General features: G+C 47.3%; 1 protein-coding gene across 1 annotated transcript; it reads left to right on the forward strand.

Annotated features, from left to right (window-relative positions):
- Window positions 1-1,885: 1,885 nt before the first annotated feature.
- Window positions 1,886-15,255, forward strand: LOC140208126 (uncharacterized). Its single transcript, XM_072276609.1, has 8 exons — window positions 1,886-2,105; window positions 6,575-6,718; window positions 10,135-10,254; window positions 11,720-11,836; window positions 12,120-12,368; window positions 14,149-14,291; window positions 14,656-14,720; window positions 15,057-15,255. Exons 1-8 carry the CDS (start codon window positions 1,886-1,888, stop codon window positions 15,253-15,255), a joined length of 1,257 nt encoding a protein of 418 aa, XP_072132710.1.
- The last annotated feature ends 1,877 nt before the right edge of the window (window positions 15,256-17,132 follow it).

Below are 17,132 nucleotides of genomic sequence, written 5' to 3' on the forward strand. Positions count from 1 at the left end.
AAACGATTCTGAAGACAGAAATTAGAAAAGCTAAAAGAAGATACGAGGATGCTTTGGCAAGGTAGGTGAAACTAAGTACAATCGGTTTCTACCGTAATATTGAAAGCAAAAGGATAGTGAGGTATAAAATTAATCCCTCAGAGAATCAAATTGGACAGCAATGTGTGGAGCCAGAAGAGATGGGGGAGATTTTGAACAATTTATTTTCCTCGGTATTCACTAAGGAGAAGGATATTGGATTGTGCAAAGTAAGGGAAACAAGTAGAGAAACTATGCAAACTATGATGATTAAAGAAGAGGAAGTCCTGGTGGTTTAAAAAAATATATAAAAGTGGATAACTCTCCGAGTCCTTAATGGATTTTCCCTCGGAACTTGAGGGAAATTAGTGTGGAACTAGCCGGGGCTCTGACAGGAATATTTCAAATGTTATCAGAAAAAGGGATGGTGCCGGAGGATTGGCGTATTGCTCATGTTTTTTTTCCAACCATTATTTGAAAGGGGTTCTAATAGTAAACCTAGCAACTATCGGCCTGTATGTTTGACAACAGTGGTGGGTAAATTAATGGAAAGTACTCTGAGCGACGGTATATGCAATTATCTGTCGAGACAGGGTCTGATTAGGAACAGTCAACATGGATTTGTACGTGGAAGGTCATATTTCGCAAAGCATATTGAATTTTTGAAGAGTTTACTGGGAAGGTTGACGAGGGTAAAGCGGTGGATGTTGTCTATATGGACTTCAGTGAGGCCTTTGACAAGTTTCCACACGGAAGGTTAGCTCGGAAGGTTCAACTCTTAAGTGTTAATATTGAAGTAGTAAAATAGATTCAACAGTGGCTGGAAGGGAGATGTCAGAGAGTAGTGGTGTCTAAGTGTTTGTCAGGTTGGAAGCCGGTGACTAGTGGTGTAACTCAAGGCTCTGCACTGGGTCCAATGTATTTGTCACATACATTAATGATCTTGATGATGGGGCGGGAAATAGGATTAGTCAGTAAGCAGATGCTAACGTAGGTGGCGTTATGGATAATGAAGCAGGCTTTGATAGTTTGCAGAGAGATTTAGGCCAGTTAGGTGAGTGGACTGAAAGATGGCAGATGGAGTTTACCACTGATAAGTGTGAGGCGCTACATTTTCGAAGGGCTAATCAAAATAGAACAAACGGGGTGAATGGTAGGAAAGAGAAGAAGGCAGTAGAACAGAGTTATCTAGGAATAATGGTGCAGAGTTCCCTGAAGGTGGAATCTCATGTGGATAGGGTGGTGAAGAAACATTTGGCTCAACTCACTCTTCCTCATCCCTCTCCCTCTGTTCTCCGCACACTCTGCCTTCTCAATCACCCTCTCCTTGGCTCTGTCTCGCACCTTTCACTCCTCTCAAACTGTTCCCGTCTTCCTTCGGTCTCCCGCGCACTGCCTTCCCTCCCCCTCTATTTCTTACTCTCTCTCCCCTTTCTCATCTCGTTCTCTTTCCCCACACTCTCGCATTTCCTGCCCTTCGCCCCTTTGCTCTCTCCCCGTCTCTGTCCATTGCTCCACCGTCTTTCCTCTCTCTCTCGCCACTCTTCCATACCATTTGCCTCGCTGACTCTCAGACACCCCCCCCCTCCCCCTAGCCTCACCCTCTCTCTCTTCTGCTGTCTCTTCAACTTCTCGGCGACTCTCTTTCCCAATCTCTACCGCTGACTCATTCGCTCACTCTCTCTCTCCCAGACGGCCTGGCCTCCACCTACTCAGAGCTGAACTTTCGAAAAGACGAACCCCTCATCGAGGAGGATGAGAATCCTCTCATTGCCTCGGGACCGGGTGGAATGCCAGCCACTGCACGAACAGGTCAGAGTACGTAGAAATGTTGTCATTTTGGAGCGGTCACGTGTCATACACGCAAATGACCAAGTTTCTAACGTATTCGATAGTCTGGGGGGCAGATAAGAAGTTCTGTGGAAGAGATCGAGAATCCCGGATTTTCTGTTGCGTCCCTTGTGCAATGTTTCGCGATTCCTGGGATCGAATTCTCAGTATTCTCAAGAGGGAGGGTCAGCAGTCAGAAGTGGTCGTACATTTTGGGACCAATGACGTGGGTAAGAAGAGTGTGGAAGTCCTGAAAGGTGAGTTTAGTGAGCTTGATGCCAACTAAAAGGACAGGACATCCAGGATTGCTATCTCAGGATTGCTACAAGTGCCACGTACAGGCGGGTTCAGAAATAATGAGATAGAGCAGATCAGCACGTGGCTGAAGACACTGTGCAGGAGGGAGGGCTTCAGATTTCTAGATAATTGGGCAGTTTTCTAAGGAAAGTGGACCTGTTCCGCCGGGACGGTCTATCTCTGAACTGGAGGGGGACAAATATTCTTGCAGGTAGGTTTGCTAGCGTGGCTTAGTGGATTTAAACTGTGTACAAAGGGGGAGGGGAAAAAGAGTTCAGAAACAGATGTAGGGGAGAGGGAAGAAAAACAAGATAGTAATGTTGCTCGCACCATCAGTGAGAAACAGAGAGTAAGAGGTCCAGATTTCCTTAAATGCATTTATTTTAATGCTGGTAGCATTGTAAGAAAGGTGCATGAGCTTAGAGCATGGATTGATACCTGGAAATATGTTGTTATAGCTATTAGTGAAAGATGGCTGCAGGAGTGGTGTGATTGGCAACTAAATATTCCTGGATTTCCTTGCTTCAGGTTTAGTAGAATCGGAAGGACAAGAGGGGGAGGTGCTGCATTGCTTGTCAGAGAAAAAAATTACAACGGTTATCTAGCAGTATAAATTAGTGGGCTCGGCTAGAGCGGCTATTAGGGTGGAATACAGGAATGGGAATGATGTAGTAACACTTATAGAGGTGCATTATGGACCACCTAATATGGAGCGAGAATTGTAGGAGCAAACCTGTAAGAAGATAGCGGATATTTTTCGTAAGCACAAGTGATTGTGGGAAATTTTTATTTTCCACACATAGACTGGGAACACCATACTGTAAAAGGGCTGGATGGTTTGGATTTCGTAAAATATGTGCAGGATAGGTTTTCGCAGCAATATATTGAGGTACCAACGAGAGAAGGGGCAGTGTTGGATCTAATCTTAGGAGATAAAATAGGTCAGGTGACGGGCGCATGAGCTGGGGAGCACTTCGGGTCCAGTGATCACAATGCCATTAGTTTCAATATAATTATGGAACAGGATAGGTCTGGACTCAGAGTTGAGTTTTTTTTAATTGGTGAAGGCTAACCTTAAGGAGATGGGAATGTAGTTATAAGGAGTTGATTGGGACAATCGGTTTTATTGGAAGGGTGTAATAGAGAAATGGAGGTATTTTAAAGGTGAGATTTTGAGATACAGAATCGTTGTGTTCCTGTTAGGATGAAAAGAATGGTTAAAAGTTTGAGAGAACCATAACTTTCAAGGGATATTGGAAGCTTTGTTCGGAAAAAAAAGAGCGATAGCTACAATAAATATAAGCAGCAAGGAGTAAATGAGGTGCTTGAGAAATGTAAAGAATGTAAAAAGATTCTAAAGAAAGAAATTAGAAAATCTAAAAGAAGGTACGAGGTTGCTTTGAGAAGTAAGGTGAAAATAAATCCAAACGCTTTCTTCGCTTATATTAATAGCAAAAGGATAGTGAAAGATAAAATTAGTTTCTTAGAGAATAAAACTGGACATCTATGTGAGGAGCCCAAAAGACATGGGGGAGATTTTGAACAATTTCTTTTCATCTGTATTAACTAAGGAGAAAGCTATTGAATTGTGCAAGTAATGGACACAAGTAGGGAGGTCATGGAAACTATGATGATTAAAGAAGAGGAAGTCGTGGCGCGTTTAGGGATATAAAATTGGATAAGTCTCCGGACCTTGAGGGAAGTTAGTGTAGAAATAGCAGGGGCTCTGAAAGAATTATAGAGCATAGAACATAGAATAGCGCAGCACAGTAGACCCCTTCGGCCGACAATGTTATGTCGACGCTCAAACCTTGCCTCCCATATAAGCCCCCACCTTAAGTTCCTCCATATACCTGTCTAGTAGTCTCTTAAATTTCACGAGTGTATCTCCCTCCACCACTGACTCAGGCAGTGCCTTCCACGCACCAACCACTCTCTGTGTAAAAGAAAAACTTCCTCTAATATCCCCCTTGAACTTCCCACCCCTTACCTTAAAGCGATGTCCTCTTGTATTGAGCAGTGGTGCCCTGGGGAAGAGGCGCTGGCTATCCACTCTAACTATTCCTCTTATTATCTTGTACACCTCTATCATGCCTCCTCTCATCCTCCTTCTCTCCAAAGCGTAAAGCCCTAGCTCCCTTAGTCTCTGATCATAATGCATACATTCTAAACCAGGCAGCATCCTGGTAAATCTCCTCTGTACCCTTTCCAATGCTTCCACATCCTTCCTATAGTGAGGTGAGCAGAAATGAACACAGTACTCCAAGTGTGGCCTAACTAGAGTTTTATACAGCTGCATCCTTACATCGCGACTCTTAAACTCTATCCCTCGACTTATTGAAGTAGTAACATGGTTTCAAGAGTGGCTGGATGGGAGATGCCAGAGAGTAGTGGTGGATAACTGTTTGTCAGTATGGAAACCGGTGACTAGTGGTGTGACTGAGGGATCTGTACTGGGTCCAATGTTGTTTGTCATATTCATTAATGATCTGGATGGTGGGATGGTAAATTGGATTAGTTAGTAAGCAGATGATACTAAGATAGGTGGCGTTGTGGATAATGAAGCAGGTTTTCAAAGCGTGCAGAGAGATTTAGGCCGGTTAGAAGAGCGGGCTGAAAGATGGAGGATGGAGTTTATTGCTGATAAGTGTGAGGTGCTACATTTTGAAAGGACTAACCAAAATAGGACAATCAGGGTAAATGACAGGGCAGAGAAGAAGGTAGGAGAACACTGTGATCTGGGAATAATGGTGCTTAATTTCCTGAAGTTGGAAACTCCTGTGGATAGGGTGGTGAAGAAAGGTTTTGGATGCTGGCCTTCATAAATCAGAGATTGAGAATAGGAGTTGGAATGTAATGTTAAAATTGTACAAGGCATTGCTCAGGCCAAATTTGGAGTATTGTTTACAGTTCTGCTCACTGAATTATCGGAAAGATGTTTAGGGGTAACACGAGGGTGAGCTACGTTACTCAGAGCGTGGTAGCTGTGTGGAACGAGCTTCCACTAGAAATGGTAGAAGCAGGTTCGATATTGTCATTTAATGAAAAAAAAAGGATAGGTATATGGACAGGAAAGGAATGGAGGGTTATGGGCTGAGTGCAGGTCGGTGGGACTAGGTGAGAGTATGAGTTCGGCATGGCCGAGAAGGGCCGAGATGTCCTGTTTCCGTGTTGTAATTGTTATATGTTTATATTATATGGTTATAGAAACATAGAAACATAGAAAATAGGTGCAGGAGTTGGCCATTCGGCCCCTCGAGCCTGCACCGCCATTTATTATGATCATGGCTGATCATCCAACTCAGAACACCGCCCCAGCCTTCCCTCCATACCCCCTGATCCCCGTAGCCACAAGGGCCATATCTAACTCCCTCTTAAATATAGCCAATGAACTGGCCTCAACTGTTTCCTGTGGCAGAGAATTCCACAGATTCACCCCTCTCTGTGTGAAGCAGTTTTTTCCTAATCTCAGTCCTAAAAGGCTTCCCCTTCATCCTCAAACTGTGGCCCCTTATTCTGGACTTTCCCAACATCGGGAACAATCTTCCTGCATCTAGCCTGTCCAATCCCTTTAGGATTTTATATGTTTCAATCAGATCCCCCCTCAATCTTCTAAATTCCAACGAGTACAAGCCCAGTTCATCCAGTGTTTCTTCATATGAAAGTCCTGCCATCCCAGGAATCAATCTGGTGAACCTTCTTTGTACTCTCTCTATGGCAAGGATGTCTTTCCTCAGATTAGGGGATCTGCCTGTACCACTTCCTCTGTCATCTCATTCCACAGACTGACCACCATCTGGTTATCACCTGGCTCTCCTATTAAATCCCTTTCCCTTCTCACCTGAGCCCTGTGCACTCTGTTCCTCTATTCTCCAAGTACCGGTAACATAGACGTACGCGTTCACCGCTCATGGTTTCATACTTGTCTGTCAGGTTACTCCTACGTTCCAAGAATAAAAATCCGAAACTGCCGGATATTCTCCATAAATTAGTTCCTCGCATCCGGCAACATCCTCGTTCTCTTGCTTCTCTCACCTCCACCCTCCCATTACACACCGCACCCTCTCTGTCCCTCACCTACCCCATTCACTTCCTTTGCTTGCATCCCGATTCTCCTCCACCACTCTCTGACAAACCTCTCCCCATCTCTGCACTTCTTTCTCGCCGTCTCTCCCAGTCAATCCGTCCGCCCACTCTCCCTCCACTCTCTCTTCTTCCATTTCCTCCACCACACTTTCAGTCGCTTTCCTCTTTCTAACACCGCCCACCACGTTTCCTCATCTCTCCCCCTCCTCGCCGTCGACCTTCACCTCAATCCTGGGCCCTCTGGTTCCCGATACCTCGGACCTGAGGAACGTCTGTGCTCATTCACCCGGCCTGCGCCGCCACGTGGTTTTACACAGTTTGTGACGTCACCCCTGCGTTCCAGGGAATAAAGTCCCGACCTGCCCGACCTCTCTCCATGCCTCACTCCGCCGTGCTCAACACCCTCGTAAACCTTCCAGCTCAGCGGCCTTTCCGATATCCGGGCGACCAACACTGAACAAGTGCGGCGTCACCGCACAACTGCAACGTAACCTCCCGAATCCTGTACTATCATCTTCCAGAGCAGTGTACCATCTGAGACTCTGTTAACATCTAGGTACTCTCCCTGGGTCTCAGGCCATCCAGTATCCCCCTCCCTACTCTGTCTTGCACGTCCCTATCTCACCGCTCCCTCCGTCTCTAATCAGTCCATTCTTTCTCCGTATCTCCATAGATACACAGAACATAGAATATAGAATAATGCAGCCCAATACAGGCCCTTCGGCCCACAATGCTGTGCCGACCCTCAATACCCTGCCTCCCATATAAGACCTCACCTTAAATTGCTCCACCTGTCTAGTAGTCTCTTAAACTTCACCAGTGTATCTGCCTCCACCACTGACTCTGGCAGTGCATTCCACGCACCAACCACTCTCTGAGTAAAAAGCCTTCCTCTAATATCCCCCTTGAACTTCCCACCTCTCACCTTAAAGCCATCTCCCCTTGTATTGAGCAGTGGTGCCCTCGGGAAGAGGCGCTGACTATCCACTCTATCTATTCCTCTTATTATCTTGTACACCTCTATCATGTGTCCTCTCATCCTCCTTCTCTCCAAAGAGTAAAGCCCTATCTCCCTTAATCTCTGATCATAATGCATACTCTCTAAACCAGGCAGCATCCTGGTAAACCTCTTCTGCACCCTTTTTAATGCTTCCCCATCCTTCCTTTAGTGAGGCGACCAGAACTGGAAACAGTACTCCAAATGTGAGATGCATCATTACATCGCGACTCTTAAACTCTATCCCTCGACTTATGAAAGCTAACACCCCATAAGCTTTCTTAACTACCCTATCCACCTGTGAGGCAACTTTCAGGAATCTGTAGACATGTATCTTCAGATACCTCTACTCCTCCACAGTACCAAGTATCCTGTCATCTACTTTGTAGTCTGCCTTGGAGTTTGTCCTTCCAAAGTGTACCACCTCACACTTCTCCGGGTTGAACTCCATCTGCCACTTCTCAGACCACTTATGCATCCTATCAATGTCTCTCTGCAATTTTCGACATTCCTCTACACTATCTACAACACCACCATCCTGTGGGTCGTCTGCGAACTTGCCAACCCACCCTTGTACCCCCACATCCAGGTCGTTAATAAAAATCACGAAAAGTGGAGGTTCCAGAAAAGGTCCTTGTGGGATACCACTAGTCACAATCCTCCACTCTAAATGTACTCCCTCCACCACCACCCTCTGCTTTCTGCAGGCAAGACAATTCTGAATGCAACTTTCCAAACTTCCCTGGATCCCATGCTTTCTGACTTTCTGAATAAGCCTACCGTGTGGATCCTTGTCAAATGCGTTACTCTAATCCATATCGATCACATCCACTGCACTACCCTCATCTATATGCCTGGTCACCTCCTCGAACATCTATATCAGGCTTGTTAGACATTATCTGCCCTTCACAAAGATATGCTGACTGTCCCTGAGCAGACCACGATCTCTAAATGCCCATATATCCCATCTCTAAGAATATTTTCCAACAGCTTTCCCACCACTAACGTAAGGCTCACTGGTCTATAATTACCCGGACTATCCCTACTACCTTTTTTTACCAAGGGGTCTACATTCGCCTCCCTCCAATCCTCCTGCACCATTCCCGCGGACAACGAGGACATAAAGATTCTAGCCAGAGGCTCAGCAATCTCTTCCCTCGCCTCGTAGAGCACCCTGGGGAATATTCTGTCAGACCCCGGGGACTTATCTGTCCTAATGTATCCTAACAACTCCAGCGCCTCCTGTCACTTAATATCCACATGCTCCAGAACATCAACCTCAGTCATATTGTCCTCACCATCATCAAGTTCCCTCTCATTGGTGAATACCGAAAATAAGTATTCATTGAGGGCCTCGTTCAATTCCACAGCCTCCAGGCACTGCTACCCACCTTTATCTCTAATCGGACTTACCTTCACTCCTGTCCTTCTTGTTTCCTTCATATGATTGAAGAATGCCTGGGGTTTTACTTTACTCTACTCGCCAAGGCCTTCTCATGCCCTCTTCTTGCTCTGCTGATCCCTTCTTAAGCTCCGTTCTTGCTTCCCTATATTCGTCAATAGACCCATCTGATCCTTGCTTCCAAAACCTCATGTATGCTGCCTTCTTCCACCTGACTAGATTTTCCACCTCACTAGTCACCGATGGTTCCTTCACACTACCATTCTTTATCTTCCTCACTGGGACAATTTTATCCCTAACATCCTGCAAGAGATCTCTAAACATCGACCACATGTCCATAGTACATTTCCCTGCAAAAACATCATCCCAATTCACACCCACAAGGTCTAGCCTTAGACACAGAGAAAACAGCCGGTATAACAGAGGCCCTTCGCCCCACAAAGCCGTGCCGAACATCTCCCTACCTTCGAACTACCTCGGCCTGTCCTTAGCCCACTATTTTTATAAGGTCCATGTTGGCATCTGGGGGTCTGTTAAAAGGGCCCATCGTTCCCGCCTCCACCTCCGCCGCCGGCAGCCCATTTCATTCACTCACCACTCTCTGCGTGAAAAACTTAGACCTGACAACTTCTCCGCACCTACTTCCAAGCACCTTAAAACTATATCCTCTCGTGCAGGCCAATTCATGGGGAAACGCCTCTGACCATCCACACGAGCAATGCTTTTCATTATCTTGTACACCTCTATCAAGTCACCTCTCATCCTCCGTCGCTCCAAGGAGAAACGTCCGAGATCACTCAACCTATTATTATAAGGCATGGTCTCCGTTCCAGGCAACATGCTTAGAATTATATCCTCCCTTCACTTCTCTCACCCCGTCTCCTCTCTCTCCTCCTCTCTCACCCTGTCCCTCTCTCAAACACTTTCCCCTACTGTCTCCCACTGTGTCTTTACCTTCGCCCTCTCCGCTCAGTGTTATCCCTTTCCGAACCCCATCGGTTCTTCCCACCTCTCTCTGTCCATAAGTTTTCCGCTCATCTCCCCTCCATCCCTTATTCACCTCCATCTCCCTCTCCCCGACGCTCTGTCTCCTCGCTCTTTCCCCTCTCTTAAATTCTCTTCCAGCACCGCCTCATCCCACTCACTGTTGTTGTGTTTCTGCAGTCTCACCCGGCACTCTCTTCCTTCTCCCTCCGTCTCTCACTCTCGCTCCCCTTTCTAACCTCGTTCTCTTTCCCAACATTAACGCATTTTCTCGCCCGTCGCCCCTTCACGCTCTCCCCATCTCTGACCATCGCTTTCACCGTCTTTCCTCTCTCTCTTCTCTCTCCCCTCTCTCCCTACTCTCTCAAAGCATTTGCCTCGCTGTCGCTCAGCCCCTCCTCCCCCTCGCTTTACCCTCTCTCTATTCTGCTGTCTTTTCACTCTCTCTGCGACTCTCTTCCCCATTCTCTACCGCTGACTCATTCTCTCCCTAATCTGCCTGTCTTACTCTCTCTCACAGACGCCCTGACCTCCACCTACTCAGAGCTGAACTTTCGGAAAGACGAAGCCCTCATCGAGGAGGACGAGGATCCTCCCATGGCACCGGGACCCGGAGGGAGGTCAGCTACTGCGAAAACAGGTCAGAGTTCACAGTAGTGACGTTATTCTGGAAGCGTCACGTGTCATTCGCCCAAGATTGTCGAATTTGTAATTCATCTGTCTCCACCACTTCTCTGTAGCACATTCCACCTCCTGTCTGTGACGTATATAAGTGATCCGGATGAGATTGTAGATGGGTGATTTGGTGAGTTGTACGTGATGCGAAGATGGGTGGTGTTGAAAACTGGCAAATTAATTCAATGCGACATTGATCAGTCACAGATACAGTTGGGGAAATGGCAGAGTTTAACCCGCCGTGTATCCAATGTGTGAAAAAAAAGAACAAAGCGGAAAAACAATAATGCAACTGTGAAAAATAATAAACACTGAATCCTCCAGTTTCAGCTGGTGGCGAAGAAACCGAAAAAAAATGTTGACATTCATTTCTAGAGCTATAGAATAGAAGAGCAGGGATGTGATGTTGAGGCACCAAAAGGCACTCGTGAGACACTCTTATGCTTTATACTTTATATTTTATACTTTATTGTCGCCAAACAATTGGTAGTAGAATGTACAATCATCACAGCGATATTTGGTTCTGCGCTTCATACTATTTAAAATAGTTAAAATTAGTCAATATTAAAAATTCAAATTATAAATCATAAATAGCAACCTGAAAAATGGGAAGTAAGGCAGTGCAAAAAAACCGAGAGGCAGGTCCGGATATTTGGAGGGTACGGCCCAGATCCGTGTCAGGATCCATTCAGCAGTCTTATCACAGTTGGAAAGAAGATGTTCCCAAATCTGGTCGTAAGAGTCTTCAAGCTTGTGAACCTTCTCCAGGAGGGAAGAGGGAGGAAAAGTGTGTCGGCTGGGTGGGTCGTGTCTTTGATTAGCCTGGCGGCACTGATCCGACAGCGTGCGGTGTAAAGTGAGTCTTCGAGTAGTGTGTGCAGTTTTGGGCTCCTGAGATATACTGACATAAGAGAGGGTTCAGAGAAGATTCGCGAGAATCATAACCGGAATGAAAGGGTTATTGTATGAAGAAAATTTGGCAGCTCTAAGGCTGTATTTCCAGGTGTTTAGGAGAATGAGGGATGATCTCATAGAAACGTTCCGAATATTGAAAAGCCTGAACAGGTTAGATATGGAAATGTTATTTCCCCTGGTAAGGGATTCTAAGACAAGAAGGTACGACTGCTGGATTGAAGGACGTCCTTTTAGAACTGAGGTACAGAGAAATTACTTCAGTCATAGGTGGTAATCTGTGGAATTCGTTGCCACGAGCAGCTGTGGAAGCCAAGTCATTGGGCGCATTAAAGGCAGAGATAGATAGGTTCTTGATAAGCCAGCGTTTCAAAGGGTATTGGGAGTAACAGGGGAGTGGGGATGACCGGAAGAATTAGATCAGCCCATGATTGAATGGCCAAGTAGACTCGATTGGCCGAATGGCCTACTTCTGCTCCTATATCTCATGGTCTTATGGCCGTATGGTCTCTCCACAGGTGCGCATGAACAGGAGTCGAAACTGAAGATCGGAAATAGACCGAACCGTCAGATCTGCTTCCTCTGCCTAGTTACGTCCGCCCTCATCGTGACAGTGATCGGACTCTCGATCCATGGTGAGTGGAATCGTCTCCGGGTGGAGTCAGACCATAAATAAAGAGAGTGGAATAAATTGTTTTTTTTAAAACACCACAGTGACACCGACACGCCCCTTACCGTAACACCGTTTAAAAAAAAAAAAAAAACGACACCGTAATACGGACACATCCCTAAAAGTGATAAAGACACGGCCTTCACAGTGATAAAGACACGGCCTTAACCGTAAGACAATCAAGACTCATCGTTCGCTAGCGTCACGTGTCACTGCAAACGGTAAACGTCTTTCACCATCTCTCTCAGTATCACAGATTCATCAGTCTAAGATCACCTCCGACCGAAACTACCATGACTTAATCTCAACCCTTGAATCCAAGATGGATCTCTCCCAGAGAAACTCTCTCAATAATTTTTCTGCGCTCAACTCTAATCTGTCCGTTCTGAAACGAATGCACACAGAACTCCTTCACCAGTTCACTGAGATGGAAACGAAGTTCAGATCTGTCAAAGAAACCAAGGCTCAAATCTGTGAATTCTTGATCAGCAGAAGAGGTGAGGCATCGTCCCCCTCTTTAGCTCGCTCCTCATCACAGGGCAGACACAGAGAGAGGAAGGGTCACACTGTTGTCGACATCGGGAGTGTGTGAAGAGATGGTATGGAAGGGAATTCACTCTGTATTTGACCGGTGAGTGTGTGATGGTGCTGCGTGGAGGAAGTTTCACTTTATCAGTGAACCCGCGAGAGTGTGCCGGGACGCTGCGGAGGTGGATTCAATGTGTGTCTGACGACGGAATTGTGAGACTTAACATTACAGCTTCAGACTATGTCTGACTCCGGGAATCTCGTATGTGACAGTATGGATCCAGCTTCACTCTGACAACCGGATGCTGCGATCGGACAGGGTCCAGGGAGCTGTACCCCATGTCCGTTCCCTAAAAGGTGTTATGGCAACGTGGAGAGAGAGTTTCACTCTGAATCCGGGAGTGTGTGATGGGAAGGTGCAGCGGTGGTTTCATTCTGTGTCTGAATCCGGGAATGAGTGATACGACGTGACAGAGGAGGCTTCACTCTGTGACTGAGTCCGCTAGTGTGTGATAGGATCCTGGAGAGAGAATTTCACTCCGTGTCTGACTCCACGGAATTAGTGATTGGATGTTGTGGAGAGAGTCTGACCCCGTGAGTGTGCCATGAGAGGGTGTGGGCGGAACTTCGCTTTATGTGTGGACACAGGGGCGTGCGATGTTTCAGTGAGATCTTCACTCTGTGACTCACCAGGGAGTGTTTAATGGATCGTAAAGAGGGAGATTCACACTGCGTTACACTCGGGGCGGTTGGTGGAGGTGGTGATCGGACTGTGTGGAGGGAGATTCATTCTGTGTCTGACCACGGAAGTTGTGATGGGACGAAAGGTGGGAGATAAACACTGTGTTAGACTCGGGAGTGTGTGATGGGCCCTGTGGGGGCAGCTTCCCTCTGCATCTGACACTTTGTTCTGTGGTGTGTTGAGAAGCTGCAGAGGGAGAATCACTCTCCCTCTGACATTTGTCGTGTGTGCTGAGGGAGTTTATTTCCGTGTCTGATCTCGGGGATATGTCATTGGCCAGTGTTGAGAGAGCTTCACTGTGTGACTGACCCCGGAGTGTGTGATAGGACGGTGTGAACGGAGGTTTAGACTGTGTCTAGCCCTGGGAGAGTGTGATGGGATGTTGTGGAGCGAGCTTCACTCTGCATCTGATCCCAGGAGTGCGTGATAGGATGGTGTAGAGGTGTTGCACTCTGTGTCTGATACTGGGAGTGTGTGATGCTGCGGTGTGAATGTAGCGCCACCTTCTGTCCGCTTCCGGGAGTGCGTGATGGGACATTGCGGAGGGAGATTCTCTCAGTGTCTGACCCGGGAATCTGTTATGTTACGGATTCTGGGGAGTCTACACTGTTTTTTTTTTTTACCATGAGATTGTGCAATGGAATGTTTCAGAATAAGCGTGACACTGTAACTGACCCTGGGAGTGTGTGATAGAACGGTGTGGATGCAGATTCCCTCTGTGTCTGGCCCTGGGATTGTGTGATTGAACGGTGTGTCGGGCGCTTTGTTGTGTGTCTGAATCCGAGAGTCTGAGATGCGAAGTACCAGACGGAGCTGCACTGTGTGTCTGACCCCGGGAGTGTGTGATGGGACGGAGTGGAGGGAGCTTCTCTCTGTGTCTGACCCTGCATTGTCTGTCTTGCCCCGGGAATGTGCGACGTGACGGAGTGGAGGGAGGTTGGCTTTTTCAGAAGCCTGTCGGTGTAATGTGACTTATGTTGGATGGCTCACTATTTGCTGATTTGCAGGGCAAACGTGTCCCCAGACCTGGCTGAGAAATAAAGACCGGTGTTATTTCATGTCCACGTTCGGGAAATCTTTTGATGGAGCGAGAGAACATTGTTCTAACTTTGAATCAAGGCTCCTCGAAATAAATTCAAACGAGGAAAAGGTATATGTCACTCCGTGAGAAGAGATAACAACAACAATAAGACGCTCCCGGGGTCTTCAATAGAGTCAATCAGTCACAGCGTACCCTCACACACGCCCAGGGACAGACGCCGAGTGAATCTCGCTCCACACCGTCCCATCCATCACGCACTCCTGAGGCCAGACACTGGATAATTTCCTCTCTGTCCCAGCCGTTAACACGCTCCAGTGGCTAGACATTGAGAGGGACGCCGCACATTCCCAATGTCTCATTATCTCTCGTCATAACCCAAACACTCTGCTGCTACAGAGAAACCATTTCATTAACAGCGAACTTTTTCCCAGGGCGTTGCATGCACATTAATCGAAGGGATTTATTTTCACAGGATTTTGTTTCCATCTCTATCGGCTATGCAGACAGAACCTACTGGATTGGAAAATGCAGAGAGGGGTGAGGTTTAGAATATTGCAGGTCGGTGGTGTGGGGGTGACACAGGATGTTGAGTTATGCAGGGTTGTAGGGAGAGGGTGGTGCAGTGGGATAAATTTGGGAGCTGACTCGGTACTGCCCGAGAGAGCGGTGTAGCGGGATTCGTACGGGCGATGTACTCGGGGCTGTGGGGAGAGCACGATATCATGGAATTAGTTTAGAGACCGACAAGGGGATGTAGAGAGAACACAGATCAGGAGGAGAGAGCGCACATTAGTGGGATTAATTTTGCGACGGTCTCCGGTGTCTGATGGATCTGTTTTGTCTCTGTTGAAATTGTCTAACCATCTTTGGCAGGAATGTGGCCTCTTATCTTCTGTACCAGAAGTTGTATGGACAGTCCACCTGCAGTAAGTGCAACTCGGACTTATGGAGTTACCATTGCAAAAGTAAATACAGATTCATCTGCGAGAAGTCTGCACATTTATCCCCGGATATTCCTGAAGAGATCCGAGTTCTCTGTCAACACCCCGTGGGTCCGACTTCAATCAACTGACTACACCCCACTTCTCCCCATTCAATCTACCCCTCTCTCACTTCCCCATCCTTTCATCCCTTCCCAACCTCTCTGCCCTAACACCTACCCCAATCTCCTCATCTACTCGCATCCCCATTGTCCCCCACGACTCTCCCTCTTCCCATCTGGACTGCTCTTCTCCCCTCCCGGCCCCGCTCTCCCCCCTCCCTCAATTTATTCCCCCTTTCCGACCCTCTCTTGTCTCTGCCCTTCTTCTCCCCAACTCATTCTGCTTCGCCCCCTTCCTCTCCCCCTCGTACCCCATCTCTGCCTCTCCTCTCTCGGTTTCCTCCACCCACTCTCGCCTCAATTCTGTGCGCACTGGCCCTCAGTTCACCAACGCAGGGGGAAAAAGACTGTGCACATTCAGCCTATCAGTGCCTATCCTGGCTTCATACCTGCGCTCCAAGGAACAAGTCCCATCCTTCGTGCCTTCTCTCCATAACTCAGACACTCTAGTCCCGGCAACATCCCCGTAAATCTCTCTCTGCGCTCTTTCCAGCTCAATGGCATCTTTCCCAAAACAAAGCGACCAGAACTGAACACCAAACTATCAACGCGGTTTCACCGACCTTTTGTACAACCACAACGTGGCTTCAGTGCCGTGCAAAAATATAAAATTCACGACAATTGGGAAAATTAATAAATACTGCAAAAAAGGTGAATGCCGAGTGAGTGTTTAACTGTTTACGGAACGTTCGCAATCTGATGGCGGAGGGGAAATAACTGCTTGTAAATTGTTGAGTTTCCCGGCTCCTGTACCCCTCCCCGGTGGTACCGATGAGCACAGAGCATTTCCCGGCGGGCGGGGAGCCTCGCTGATGGATGCGGTCTTCCCGAGGCATTCCTTCTTGAACATGTCCTCGATGGAGGACACGGTTGTGCCCGTGATGGAGCTGGCTGAGTCTAGAACCTTCTATGGCCCATGGCGACCCTCTGCGTTGCAGCCTCCACACCAGGCGGCCATGCGGCAATCCAGAATGATCGACACCGTACATCCCTAGAAATGTGCGAGTCCGGTTTTGATGTTCAACCCACTATCCTTATTAGTAACTACTTATAAAATAGTAACTTAATCAAGATAAACAAAAGTTAACAGTGTTTTGTGTAGATACGTGCGTAAATATAACTATTGAGCTGGGGGGGGGGTGGTTAAGGTCTTGAGATGGTAAAGTTGGAATGTTCAGTAATCCATTAAATAAATTATGCGAGAGAGCTTTTGTAGCCCAATGTAAAACGCAGACGGAAAAGGTAAGTACAAAATATTCCACAGATGTCACGCTGGTAAAACGAGATAACAGTGTCATTCCAAATGCACATACGAATTATCGCCGAAAGGGACATTTTCACGGGAATATCGTCTTCCAGAGGTTATCACACGGCATATCCAGGCAAGAGCTACAAACGTGGTCCCGCAGGATACCCCAAAACCCACTCCTATGGAATGTACGAAGTGACAGTCACACATTCATTGTGCACTATGTGCCGATGTTTAAAACACACTTCTGGGCACAGGCGAGTTTCAATCCTCAGCTGCGACAAGCTGAAGCTACCGGCTTCCCCAGTCTCTTCCTCTCTCTACTACGAATGAAGGTCTCGCTCTCTCTCTCTCTCTCTCTCTCTCTCTCACTCACTCACTCTCACTGTGTTTAATCTGCACAAAACACGGCAGCCAGTGACTGACGTCATAGTCCCGCCTGAGTCAGGCGCTCTTAAAGCGACAGTCCAGATTAAACGAAACCTGCGGGTTCGAACAACACCGACCTACCACACACTGACAGGGCTGGACACAGAATGAAGCTCCCTCCACACTGTCCCATCACACACACACGGGGTCGAACACAGAGTGAAGCTCC

Source organism: Mobula birostris, chromosome 13, assembly GCF_030028105.1.
Source record: "Mobula birostris isolate sMobBir1 chromosome 13, sMobBir1.hap1, whole genome shotgun sequence".
Classification (NCBI taxonomy): Eukaryota; Metazoa; Chordata; class Chondrichthyes; order Myliobatiformes; family Myliobatidae; genus Mobula; species Mobula birostris.